Source organism: Sciurus carolinensis, chromosome 15 (genome assembly GCF_902686445.1).
Source record: "Sciurus carolinensis chromosome 15, mSciCar1.2, whole genome shotgun sequence".
NCBI classification, from domain to species: domain Eukaryota; kingdom Metazoa; phylum Chordata; class Mammalia; order Rodentia; family Sciuridae; genus Sciurus; species Sciurus carolinensis.
This window is the reverse complement of record NC_062227.1, coordinates 3,568,423-3,582,433: the sequence shown is the minus strand read 5'-3', so window position 1 is coordinate 3,582,433 and position 14,011 is coordinate 3,568,423. Positions and strand designations below refer to the sequence as shown.

Genomic DNA, 14,011 nt, shown 5'->3' with positions numbered 1-14,011 from the left:
TCTTGCTTTGATCCTATCCCTTCTTTCTATTCTCCTAATTTTGTGAATGGAAATGTTAACTCTGTACCATTTTATACCGGATACTTGTAAACTGCTTTTAACTTTACAGGAGCTCACAAAGTAAGACTGACTTGAGGTTCAGAGAAGACTTTGATTTGGACTTTGAGCAATCTCAGAACTGTTGAGACTATGTGGAGTTATAGGAATGGACTAAACCTATTTTGCATTGTAAGATGAGTGTGAGCTTTTGGGGGTCAAGGGCAGAATGTTATGGTGTCCCCCAAGAGCTTACCTGTGAGACAATGCAAGGTTCAGAGGAGAAATGATCAGGTTATAACCTTAACCTAATCAGTGAATTAATCCCTAATGGGATTAACTGAATGTTAACTGGAGGTGGGTGGGGTGTGGCTGGAGGAGGTTTCACTGGGGCATGGCTTGGAGTATCTGCAGAGAGGAATCTCTCTCTCTGCTTCCTGATCATCATGTGAGCTGCTTCCCTCCGCCACACTCCTCTGCCATGATATTCAGCCTCACCTTGAGCCCCAAGGAATGGAGACTGTTTCTACAGACTGAGACTTCTGAAACCGTGAGGCCCCAAATAAACCTTTCTTCCTCTACAGTTGTTCTGGTCAGGTCCTTTCATCACAGCAGCCAAAAAACGAACTAAAACACACTCGACCCAGAAGACACCCACAAATCAGAAACAAGGGGAAAAAAAAAAAAGGAGCAGTTCTAGCGATCGAAGAGAACAAACTAAACAAATTACCTGACATAAGGAATAAAATATAGTGTTTTTGAAAATTTTCTAAATAGAATCCTCAGAAATATTCAAGTAGCTACTACATCCACACATAGTGGCTATTAAAAAAATTAAAAGACAAAAAAGAACTATCACAGTTAAAATTATGATTGCCAAATAATTTAATAAAGAGAACGAAAAAAGGGAGGGTCTTTTTTCGCCAAAAACGGAAAAAAAAAAAAAAGGAAAAAAACAACAGAAAAAGATTAACCCAGGAAATTCAAACTTCTCTTCCAGAAAGATACATGGAATATAATTGCCAAAGAAATAACAATTATTAAAATGAAAACACACAAATCTCCAGACTGATGCCAATTAGAATTTAGTGAAGGGGTGGGGGGCGGGGATATCTCCATTTACGAGGAACCCAGAGGATTCTAAGAGTTTCCAGAGGAAAAAAGCTGTTCAGATGCAAAAGCAAGTATTGATATGGCATCAGGTTGGGGATGGTGGCACACGCCTATAATCCCAACAACTTGGGAGACTGAGATAGCAGGATCAAAAGTTCAAGGCTAGCCTGAATAATTTATTGAGGCCACAAACAACTAATGAGACCCTGTCTCAAAATGAGGATGTAGCTCAGTGGTAAAATGATCCTGGGTTAAATCCCCAGAACCCAAAAATAAATAAAATTAAAAAAGAAAAAAAGAAAAATGGCATCAGGCTTCTCTAATATGCCTTCAAATTTTTGTTAAGATTATTATTTTCATATTTAAATGTGATATTCTGTGAAAACACTGAATCCATAGTTAGAATAAAGACATTGTGAAACATAAATCTGCACACCCCCAACCAGAACAAAGAAGATACTCCTCATAAGACCATGCCTCTCCAGCAGTCAGTTCTCCATCAGTGGCCAAAGGAAGCCCTTGCGCCAGGTCTTGCGATCATTCAAGAGTGGAGGGATAGCCCTGAAAGCTCACTGAGAGAGGCCACGCACTACACCCAACACTGCCCTCGCCAAGACTCCTGTCCATCAACAAGGCCAGCAAGACACTCTCTAGACCTCCTGGCTGCTGTCGAGAATCAGAGTAACCCAAGATCCACCCCACCCGCCATGTTCACCATCTCATTACCAACATCAGCAGAGGAGGAATTCTATGCTCCATTTCAGTCCCCACAACAAGCCCTGGACCCTCACTGCCAGCACTCTAGGCCCCACACTGCACACCTCCTCCCCTCCCTCCCCATCACCAGAGCCCTTCCACTGTGCCTTCTGGATCAAGGTCTGTTATTTCTGAGTCCCTTCTCTCAACATTCCTTTTGCTTTACTGCCTTAATATAGGTAGGAACACCCCATGAGAGCAATGCTTCCCCATCAAATGGGGCCGCTGCTGCTCCTGCAGCCCTGGCACCACTGGGCATGGAGATGGAATGCATATGCCCTCCTTCCCCTCATTACCACCTCCAGAGCCTCACAGCTTTGAGTCTCCTGCCTTCTTCAGTCACCTGCCTCTAGCACACAACTCTAATCCCCTGACCCCACCTGGGCCTCCCATCAGTCCCCATGACCCATGTACGTTTCCTCACCCTTCTGGTTTAGACTCCTCCTCCTTAATCTAAATCCCATAGCAATCACACATCCTCAGCCGCCATCATCAAACCACAGTCTGGGTTAAATCCAGCTCTCCACCTACTGCTCACCTGCACCTCTGCAGCTAGATGTGCAATCACACCAGGGTCACAAGAGATTCCTGAGGTGACCCCCAAGGGAACCCTTGAAGTTATCCAACTCTTTTCTTTACTACCACAGGATTATCTTACTTTTTCAAACTACCAACTGCTCTTCCTCCACCCTCACTGACCTGATGACCACATTGCCTACTTCACTGAAGAGGTAATATAGAGAGCTGGACCATCAGGTGCACCGAGTGCATGCAGGAGCTGTCCATGGTCCTGCCATCTGAGGCTACTCCAGTCTATCCTCCTCCTACGCAGACACTGCAGCAGCACTGGTTTACTCTAAGTAACCACTTTTTGCTTTTCCTGGAGATCATTCGTATTATCATGCAAACATGCAATGACTTCTCCTGCCTCAAAAAAGGCCAAATGTCTCCTGACCCATTACATCCAGCAGCCACCACAGACGCATTTCTCTCCTGTCCTTTGCAGCAAGACTCCATGTGCTGTCCTCGGCCTCATGCTCAGCAGGTTTCTGTGCCTTTCCCCTTATCCACAAAAACTGCTTGTAAAGGCTACTGATGACCTAATCTAGGATAATCTTGGTGGTCAAAATTTTTTTCCCCCTTTCTGGTAGTCAATTTTTGATCTCATTTTATTTGATACAGTTGGGTCATTTCTCTTCTTCTCTACATGTTTTGTTTTCAATTGAGTTTTTTTTTTTTTTTTTTTTTTTGGACACGGGTGTTTTACTATCTTGCCCAGGGGCTGGCCTCAAACTGCTGGGCTCAAGGGATCCTCCTACCTCAACTCCTGAGTAGCTACGACTACAGGTGTGTACCACTACACCCACTATATACATGCATGTTTTTGACATAGGTTTCAAGACTGTTTTCTTCCTGCCTCTGATCACTAATTCTTAGTCTTTGTCTCTCCCTCCTGCCATTTTCTCAATGCTGAAGTACCTAAAGGTCATGCCTAGTGCATTTCTCTCTTCATCTCCCTCACTCCTCAAAAAGCCAGCCTCCTTGGTGGTCTTCCTGCTCCCATCTTGCCCCTATAGTCTATGCCCCACACAGTAGCCAGAGAGAGTTTTTTCAAATGTAAGCTGAATGAGACCCCTAATGGTTTCCCATTACACTCAGGGTCAGAATCGGGGTCCTGCTCACCTGCCCTGGCCCCCTGATGCTCTGTGAACACAATGGGTGTGCTCCCACCCTAAAGCCTTTAGAGGGCTGCACCCTCTGCTGGTCCTCTTTACCCTAGTGTCCACAGTGCTAATACTCTCCCTTGAGTTCTGGCTCATATCCTACCTCCTCGAGGAGACCCACACTGACCAGTGTCTTTGGCCTTTCCAAAAACCCTTCTTATCATGATCTATTTTCCTCTAGCACTTTTTCCTTCTAACATACCATGCAATTGGCACATTTTTATGATTTCTGTTAAACATCTATTTTGTTCATTGGTATTTCCTAATGATGGAGTGGTGCATACTGGACAGTCAAAAATACACAGGGAGTGAATGAATGTACAAGGGGTTGATATCTTTAACATAGAAAGTACTTATATAGAAAGCTACCAACAGCAATTCACAGCTGACATTTAATGAATAATGTCACAGACAATGTTCAGTCCTTTAAATACTCAAATATGAATTTGAACACAGAAAATCTTAAGACTGGGTGGGAAGGGGACAAGAATGGAGGAAGGAGGGACTGTACAGAGGGATAAGAGGGATGAGAGGTGTGAGGGGGAAGAAAAAAAATAAAAGAATGAATCAAAAACTATTACCCTAGGTAAATGTATGATTACACTAATGGTATGCCTCTACTTCATGTACAAACAGAGAAACAAGATGTATCCCATTTGTTTACAATAAAAATGAATTAAAAAAAAAGAAAATCCTAAGATTATAATATCACCACCAAGAAGTAACTATCATTTACAGACTTCTTCCACACATATGTGCATATGCATAAATTATTTTTATCTCTAAAATCAAAGATTAAAAATAAAACCACAGAATGTTGGGTAGGGCTCATACAAACAGGCATTCTTATATAAATCCAGTGTGTGTGTGAGTAAACTAGTACAAGCTTTCTCAACAGTAATGTGTTGGTAACGATCCTTACCATGAAAATATTTTTAACTTAGCAATTTAAATCCTAGAAAGTTATTTTTCTTTTCTTTTTCTTTTTTTTTTTTTTTTTTTTTTGTTTTGGTTTTTTATATTTTTTAGTTGTAAGTGGACACAACACTTTTATTTCATTTTTTTAATGTGGTGCTGAGGATTGAAGTCAGTGCCCCACCCATACGAGGTGAGCACTCTACCACCGAAACATAACCCCAGCCCCAAGAAATTTATTTTAATAATTTCCTATGTATAAAAGAATCTGCATAAAGAAGTCCACCACAGGGCTGGGGATATAGAGTGCAAGGCCCTGGGTTCAAACCCCATACTGCCAAAAAGAATCCATTATATTTATAGTAGCAAAACTGCAATACTCTTAAATGCCCACAACAGACTTGAGTAAACAGTCATAAACATAACAGACTTATATTATGACAGAAAGATGAAAATAATATATTAATTTTTAAAAGTCAAAATATGTACAGTTTAGTCTTATTTTGTAAGAAAAATTTATATACAAATACAGAGTAAACAGCCTGGAAGACTATAAATGACAATGTAATCAGTGGCTGTTCTCTAGTTAGTAGGATAACAGATTTTTTTTTTTAATAATGTTATTTTAATTTCACACCTTTATTTATCTATTTATTTTTATGTGGTGCTGAGGATCCTCATGCATGCTAGGAAAACGCTCTATCACTAAGCTACAGCCATAGCTCCCCAGGCTCTTTCTGTCTGACAATTCTCTGTACTTTCTATTTTTTTTTTTTTTTTTTCCCAACGAGCACATATTACTTTTAGAATCAGGGGAAAAAAAAAAACATGTTTTAAAAGGCTAAAAATGTAATTAAAACACGTGGAAAAAAACCTCTTAAAATGCTTGTAATTGATCAGAGACACAATCACACTCACATTTTCTTTTCTTTTTTGGTATGGGGTACTGAACCCAGGTGTGCTTTACCACTGAGCCACATCCCCAGTCCTTTTTATTTTTTTATTTTGAGATGGAGTCTTGCTGCATTGCCCAGGCTGGCCTCAGAGTGGCAATCCTCCTGCCTCAGCCTCCCAAGTAGCTGGGATTACAGGCACTCATTACCATGCCCAGCTACACTTACATTTTCCATAAGACTAAGACCAGCTTCTAAAGTAGTATAAGCCAATGAAGGTATGAACTTACTCATCATCCTGGAAGCTAAGATGTAACCTCTCTCTTGGTGCAGCATCACTCTGGCAACTGGGAGATGATGAAGATGGAACAGAAAACCTCCCGTCTACTAAGTAGGATGCCTGGATATCAGGATACCTACACAAAATTGTTAAGAATTAAACAATTAAATTAAACCTTGTACATTTAAAATTCACAGTGACATAAAGCTACATGACAGTAAAACCAACCAGCAGAGAACAGAAACAGGGCCCTCAGTGTTCAAAAGCTTTACCCTCTGTGAAAAGCACCAGAACCCTGTGGCTCTGCACTGGAATACTATATCAATACTAGTCAGCTCCCCACTCTACAGACAGCCTGTGCTCTCCCTTTCCCTTTAAGTGTGTAATTCTTGCATTGTGACTCAATTAAAAACAAAACCAAAACTACAGTCACAAAAAGCTTAATGCTATATCATGTACAACCACTGAACGGGATCCTAATTAGAAGAAGTTATAGTCCATGTACATATAACAAGTCAAAATACACTGTCACGTATATCTAAAACAACAAACTGGACTATGGGTGTGGCTTGGGGGTGGAGCACTTGCCTAGCATGTGTGAGGCACTAGGTTCAATCCTCAGCACTACCTAAAAATAATAAACAAATAAAATAAAGGTATAAGAAATATTTAGGGGCTGGGGAGATAGCTCAGTCGGTAGAGTGCTTGCATTGCAAGCACAAGTCCCTGGGTTCGATCCCAGCACCGCAAAAAAAAAAAAAAAAAAAAAAAAAAAAAATATTTTAAAAAAACAAATTCAAAAAAAGAATCAGATAAAGAAAAAAGAAATCATAATGCTAAATTTTTAGAGAGTTAATCTAACCCTTTTCGCTAGGTTGAGAGGAGATGAAAGAGTGGTCAGTTATTTAAACATGGGCAAACTTTATATGTTACCAAAGACCCTATATGCAATAATACATAAACTATACACATCACATTTGAACTGACATAAATAGGTACATTTAGCCAAACATCTGGCTATAAAACTAGAACAAGAAAAAGTAAGATAACAAAAGTCTGGCTGAGGATGCAGCTCAGCTGCAGAGCACTTGTCTAACATGCTTGAGCCCTGGGTTCAATCCCCAAAATACTGAAAAATATATAAACACACATAAAAGTTGGTTTAGTTCCTAAGAAAAAGAAACTTGACTTGGGGAACTGAAAGTTACAAGTGAAATGACTTCAGAGGCATACGGCAGACTGAAGGTTGAAGGAAAAGGCATAAGGCACAAACCTGGTTGATTTGAAAAGGGAAACCCTGTCATAGTTCTAAACACACCCGATGACCCCCGACTCACAGCCAGAGGGAGCTGGCTCTGAGATGGACACCTAAGTTACACTGGACCAACAACTCACAAAATGAGTTCACAGGTGGCTTTTCAGATTTGTGTTGCAATATTCTGCAACATGCAATAGGAAAGTAGATAAAACCAGTGAATAGAGGGAAAGAAAAGCAAACAACAGAGTTACACTAGAGAAGAAGGGTGGAATGACAGAAACCCAAGTCTCAGCACTTTCTGGACCCTGACTCATGTCATATTCAGGCAAAATAGTTCTGTTGTGTGGTCATATGTTATAGACCTGAAGAAAATATCGGGTCAGGTAAATCTTACCTGTTATCAGTGCTGGTTCTATCCCGAGCAAGTGTGGAAACAGCAACAGGCAAGCCGAGATTTGAAGAAAGAGTGACATTTTCCAAAATCCCACTATTACCAAGCAGTGAATTTGTTAAAAAGCTTGGAAATGACTCTTCTGCTATACCTCGAAAATCATCCATCTCACTGCAACAACAAAAGCGCTTTTATAAATCAAGTATTACTATAAAACTTTTTCAAATGATGAAGAGTACAAGTCCCATAAATCTTAGAAAACCAATAATCTTAGGAAACAGTAATGTTTTTGCAACATCCCTAAGAGGGAATACTATTCTGAGGTAAAGTAAGTCTCAGAATATCATGCTACTTTATATCTCAGACTATAAACATCAACATTAAATTTATCTTCTTAACAGTAGTGAAATACAACAGTTTTATGTACCCACTGGCTTGGTATGGCTGGGAACATGAATTACCACAAACTTATCCAGTAAAGAAAGCAAAGATCAGGCATAACACAGATGGCATATACAGATGATTGGAGAGTGTGTTTAAAAGTCTGGCAGTGGGCTGAGGCCATAGCTCAGGTGGTAGAGCGCATACGTAGCATGCTTGAGGTCTTGGGTTCTATTCCCAGCACCACAAAGAAAAAGACAAAAAAAGTTTGGCAGTTTCATAGTCATTTTTAGATAGAATAGAAAAATAGAAACAAAACCAAGACTCTATCTAGTTTCAGAAATTATTCTAGGTTTTTGTTTGTGGGCCTTGAGTGTGCTGAGCACACACTACCACTGAGCTACACCCATACTCAAGAGTATACAGCTTAAAAAACAAACCCATTCAAAGACAATTTTTTTAGTTAAATAAAGCAAACTAGAACATGGATATAGCAAAATGGCCAAGAATTGGTAGACAAATGACCAAGTTTGGAAAACACTGGCATAAAATCTATACCATCAATAGAGAATCTACAAGTTTATCTTGGTCCTTGGTTCAACCTGACCCTGATCACAATACACAGGAGATGTTACTCAAATTTTTCTCCCAAATTTCTTCATAGCTAGTATCTTATAGACTTTCACCTCAACTTAAATGTCACCTTCTAAGAAAGGTCCCCCCTTATCATTAAGTCAAATGTAGCCCCACAGTCTATCACATCCATTCTACTTTCTTCCAGCAGTTCCATCACTGATTTTTGTACATCTGTCTTCTTCCACTGAAACCACTGCCATCTAAGAGGAGGGAGGGACTTTGCCTGTCTATCACTATTTCTCAATGCCTAGAACAACACCTAGCAAACAGTAGGTACTCAATAAATATCTGTAAACTGAAAGAGGGACTGAGAACATTCTCAGCATTTGCCTCACTCTGACTTTAACACCTATATAATTTAGAAGGTCCATTTCTTGGGGAAATGTCTATCTTGTTCACATATATTTCCAGTATGTAATATATGAACTGGGAATACAAGCTGAAAGGAACTGTCTATATCCCCTAACTTGCTGATATTCTGTGTCTATTCTATTACCAAGTTATGTGCTTAGTATTTTATACTCTTTTGCTAATCCTTGTGTCAAGTTTGTAAAGTAGCCATTATCCCTACTATCAAGGAAATGAGAGGGAATCAAGATACTTTTCCAGGTCATACAATGCAAGTGAGAGCAGGGGACTCCCACCAAGAAAGCCTGGTCCCGGAGTGTTCTTTCTTCAATATTAATGCCACCTCCCTCAGTTTTAAATCACCTTCAGCCCAGAACTCTATCCTGAGACCTAGACCCTGATTTCCAAGTGGCTCTCTGACAGCTACTTATCCCTGAACATCTCTCAGATAGTTCAAAGCCAATAAACACAAAACCAAACTTGTTACCTTTCCTTCATCAATTCCTCTTGTTATCTTCAGTCTTGATGTCAACCTTATTATTGCCTCTATTACCTGGACACCTAGGACCACTCCGATCTCTCTTGCTCTCAATGAGTTATCAGTTTCTAATAGTCCCAACTTCGAATACATCTCTGGAGCTGAGACCCATTTGCTGCATTCCCAATGCCTGCTACTCCTCACTTCTAATCTAAACTATTGCACAAGTCTCCCAACTAGCCTGCCCAATTCTAGTTTTGTAATTACGACGATATTCATTCATTTCTAAACATATAAACTACATTAAAATATATATTGAACTCTTTCATTGTTATCCCTAAATAGAAGAGGTCAAATGCAAGGAAAATCATGGTTTACTCAAAGATCATTCATGCAACAATCATTATCGAGGGAAAAAAACCCACTCTACTTGGGTTCAGGAATGCAAAAATAAATATGATGGCCTCATCAGTGTGCTGATCCCTATCACAGGATACATAACTAAGTGCTTCAGCAGAGGTTTCTGTGTAAACACAACCCTTTAAGGAGATTCCTCAAGATGTAATCTAGTACCTGTCTCTCTTGTTTCCAGAAAGGATTATACTCTTAGACCATTCATGAACAAACCCACATTCCTAAAGTTTTCCTACAGGGAAAAATTCCCTAACTTCCCTCTGTATTGCACTAACAGTCTTTCCCCACCAGCTAAAGTGAACACATTGTTATCTTTTCCTCTGCAATATTTAAACCAAGTAGCCATCTTCACCATTTCACATATGGGTTTACTAGTATTAAATTAGTTTAATAATATTTCTGGGTACATAAAAGATTATTTTCTGTGGTTCTTAGCTGTAGGTCAATGCATAGGATAAGACGCGTTTAAAAGTGCCCTAAAACCCAAAAATTAGTCAAACTTCCCAACATTCATCCTTTAGTCTTGGCACCTTTAAGATAAAATTCAGATTAGGCAAACATTTAATACGTTACGTTCAAAGCTTACCACAAACTTCGCCTGTAAAATTGAAATTTGGAGAAAAGGTTGATTTTCCAGCAGATAAAACTCCAGTAGAATGACCTCAAAATGGTACAGGCAAATGGAAACACTGTCATATACACAGCTGTCCTCCAAACGACAGCATGGAGAGGGACCTCATGCTTTACTAAACAAAGTCTGAAAATCAGAGCAAAGCAAAAGTGCAGTGAGGTTAAACGCTGTCTCATTTTACTTTGTTCCTAAGAAAATCATAGGCAAGAAATGTAAGGTTTTAGAAACGAAGGTGAACACAGCCTCGCAGAAACCAGAGTGAGTGACGGGGTGACACCAACAGAGCCTCGACACAAGGACGTTACTGCCTGGGTCAGCCTGGACAGGACCCCGGCACCGTGCCCACCAAGGCGGGCACTGCAAGCAGCCCCAGAGAGCGCCCGTCCCTCGGCAGCTACAGTCCCCGAGGGGTGGGGAAACAGGGCGCCGCGCCAGCAGCCTACCGCCTAGCCAGGAGCCCCGCTCACCCGCCCGCCTCGGCCCCGCTGGGCCCGGGCGACCCCGCGGCCGCGGCCCGCCCACCGCCGCCTCCCCGCCGCAGCCGGGAACCCGCCCCTCCGGGTCAACCGTCGCCCCCCGCCTCCCCGCAGGCCCTGGCCGAGACACCTCCCCTACTCACCCTGCCCGCCCCAGGGCTGCGGGAGACAGGGCAGCAAAGACACCCACCGACCAAAGGCGCGTCCGGCGGGACCGCTAGTGCGCGTGCGCCTGCCGCCCGGCCGGTCGTACCGCGCGCCCTCGGGTTTACGTCAGTTCGCGTCAGGAGGCGACAGGCGCGGGTGCAGAGTCGACCTTGGATTGGGCGACGCGGTCGGGACGCTGATTGGCGGGACCTGCGCGCCCTGAGTTTGAAGCTGCGCGGCCGCGCCCGCCGGGTAGCCGAGTGGAGGTGCTGCGGTGTAAGTCCCGGCCGCTGGAAAGCTGTGTCCCCGCGTTCACTGTGGGACCCCAGGGCACCGGCTTTCGCCCTACACGCGAGGAGATGCTCTCGGCGAAGCACATCCTCCTGTCCTTAGCCGCCGCAGACCCTTCCTGCCTTCTCTGGATGAAATGGGGCATGGCTTGCTTTCAGGCACTACGTCATTCCTCGGGGTCTAATTTCGTTATAACTCACTACATCTGATCGCCTTTGTGATGGAAAAAGTTGGTCCCGGTGGGCAAAGCAAAGGACACGTAACCGTCCCCTCGCTCCCTCCTTTCCCCTTCCCCATCGTAAGCCACAAATCGCATCACGGCCGTCCGCTCAGCCAAGCTGACTTAAAAGGTAACTCAACTGCACGCCTTTCATTCAAAATTTATCGGAAAAAAAAAAAAAAATGTTTTTACAGTCCTTTATCTCAGAATTCTTCCATATAGTCTCAAAGGAAAGAGCTCCCTCTTTACCAAAGCTAATTCCTTAATTTCATTCATTCAGCATTTAGTATTTTTAAGATGCACTTGGCAGGTTCACACCGAGCAGAATTTAAACTTGATCCGTTCATTTGATCAATTTGTTTCCTCCAAGACACTGCTCAGCAATTAAGCCTGGTTACCCTCTACTGGTTCCCTCTCTGCCTATGAAACATGCTGCTCCTTTCCCCAGCCACCCCCCCCACACACACACACACACGTAAGTTCCTTCATTCTGCCTTATGGCCTTCGCCTCCACTTTGACATTTTCATTCATTTCATGCTGTCTAGCTTGGTCCTGAGCACTACTTTCACACTTTTACCAAGAAAGGTCTCCTAATTAAACTCAATAACATCTCTACACTTCTCTTGGTCTCTCCTCTTAAAATCCTCCAGACCTAGAATTTTTACCTAGTTCACACTCAATGAGTAAAGTAAAAGAAATCTCGAGACTTTCTGAATCCTAAAAAGATAAACTGAACACTTAGCTGTAGAGCAGAAAGGATGTATGAGTGACATAAGCCACCCTTCTTCACCAGGAACTTTAACCAGTGGCCATACTTTGTAGGTGAACTGCTGGGATGTGCCTGTATGTTCCACACTGTCACACTCACTGTTGTTCCTCCATAAAATTTCCTCAAGTCACCAGAGCTCTTCCACAACCCTCAGGAACCTGATATGACTGTCTAGTGACAGATCTACAGGCAGCAGAGCCAGGCTGCCTACATCTGAATCCTGGCTCTCCTTCATCCCTCATCCTAGCAGTGTACCTAGGAAAAGTAGCAATAAGCTCCATTTCCTCATCTACAAAATGATGTTTAAATGGCTGGCCCCAAAGGCTTGCTGTGAGGATTTAGAGCAGCTAACTCATGTAAAGCATCTAGAAAAGAACTGGTACTCAGAAGTACTCAACAAATATTAGCTATTACCTTACACCTCAATATTTAACCTTACTTGCCAAAGAGGAACAGTTTCCAAATCTTAGACATTTAGTACAGCCAACACAGGCCCCATAGCCAAGGGTGCCTCTCAAGAAATTCAAACATCTCCCATAGCTTCCTTTGCCAAGTGCTGTAAATGGTATGCCTCAGCCACAAATACTCAAGGCCTTCCACAACACGATTCCAGATTAATCTCCCCCTTGCTTCCTAATGTACTCTGCTCTTCCATCAGATTTTTACCTATTTCCTAAGCACAGCCTTACCCTGTTTTCACCTTCCTCCACCTCAACAACTCACCTGTTGAAATCCCACATCCCTTCCAAATCGTGCCAGCACAGGGTAAGTCAATGGCTTTTATGCCAACTATAGTTTCTACCTTTCTAACAAAGCAGAACCCATTTCCTCTCATAAACTGGAAATGCCTTCTCCCACCAGAATATGTGTGCTATTCTATTTCTTACATGTTCTATGGTGTCCAACATAGTACTTTGCACATAGATGCCCAGTACTCACTACATTGGAGAATGGTCTCAACTCATTGTCATTCCAAGTCCAGTTAACTGTCCATGATGACTGAAACCTCAAAGACATGAATTGTTAATTCTGAGCTAGGTCTATCCTTACATTGGATTCTTTGCTTTGATCCTACGTAATCTAAAAGTCCTTTAACAAAAAGAAAACCATCAAGAATTATCTGAAAAGGGTTTGTTTTTACACTAGAATGCTAATTTTACAGACAAAACATTTTAATTAAAAATAAAATTCAAATATTCCTTACACTAGACATAGTACATATCCTATCTATGCTCTATCCTTTGCACATTAAAAAGCTCTGAGGCCAAATGCAGTGGCACATGCCTTATAATCTCAGTAACTCAGGAGACAGAGGCAAGAGGACTGCAAATTCAAGGCCAGCCTCAATCACTTAGTCGAATATGAAATGCTATTCAAAATATATCTCTTTTTAGTCCTGAAGGTTAAACTCTTGACAGATCCTAAGAAATCTGAACCCTTAAGAATATTACTAGCCCATAGTTTTAATCACTTCACCAAATCATCAAGTATATTCTAATCTCTAACTTTAAAATCTTTTGGAAAATAATCTACTCCAATCTTGACTAACCAAGTTAGTGAAAATTACCTGTCTATTCTAGATTTAATTTTCATATTGGCATCCTAATCTCCTTATTTTTTTATGCTTGGGCATTTTTGTTTACATGACATGGTAAAAGGAGAGTAAGTCTTATAACAATTTTAAATAATATACATTCTATTTTTATAAGGCAACAGATTCATATTTTTTAAAATATATTTTATTAAATAACTACTTGGATAATAATTACAAAGGTTTTAAATAGTAATTCCAAGTAGTGAAAGACAATTTCATTTAAAAAAAAAAAAGGACAAAAATATCCATATTGCTTTGC

At 41.4% G+C, this 14,011-nt stretch overlaps 1 protein-coding gene across 1 annotated transcript in view; it reads right to left on the bottom strand.

Annotated features, from left to right (window-relative positions):
- The window catches only part of Cep192 (centrosomal protein 192), a 94,545-nt gene extending 83,582 nt beyond the window's left edge, over positions 1–10,963 (bottom strand). The window contains exons 1-4 of the mRNA XM_047526411.1: positions 10,874–10,963; positions 10,210–10,380; positions 7,370–7,537; positions 5,728–5,853 (exon numbers count right to left, since the gene is read on the bottom strand). Coding sequence (XP_047382367.1) covers positions 5,728–5,853; positions 7,370–7,537; positions 10,210–10,319 — 404 coding nt within the window. The 5' untranslated portion in view covers positions 10,320–10,380; positions 10,874–10,963. The remainder of the gene's footprint in view (positions 1–5,727; positions 5,854–7,369; positions 7,538–10,209; positions 10,381–10,873) is intronic.
- Between the last annotated feature and the right edge of the window lie 3,048 nt (positions 10,964–14,011).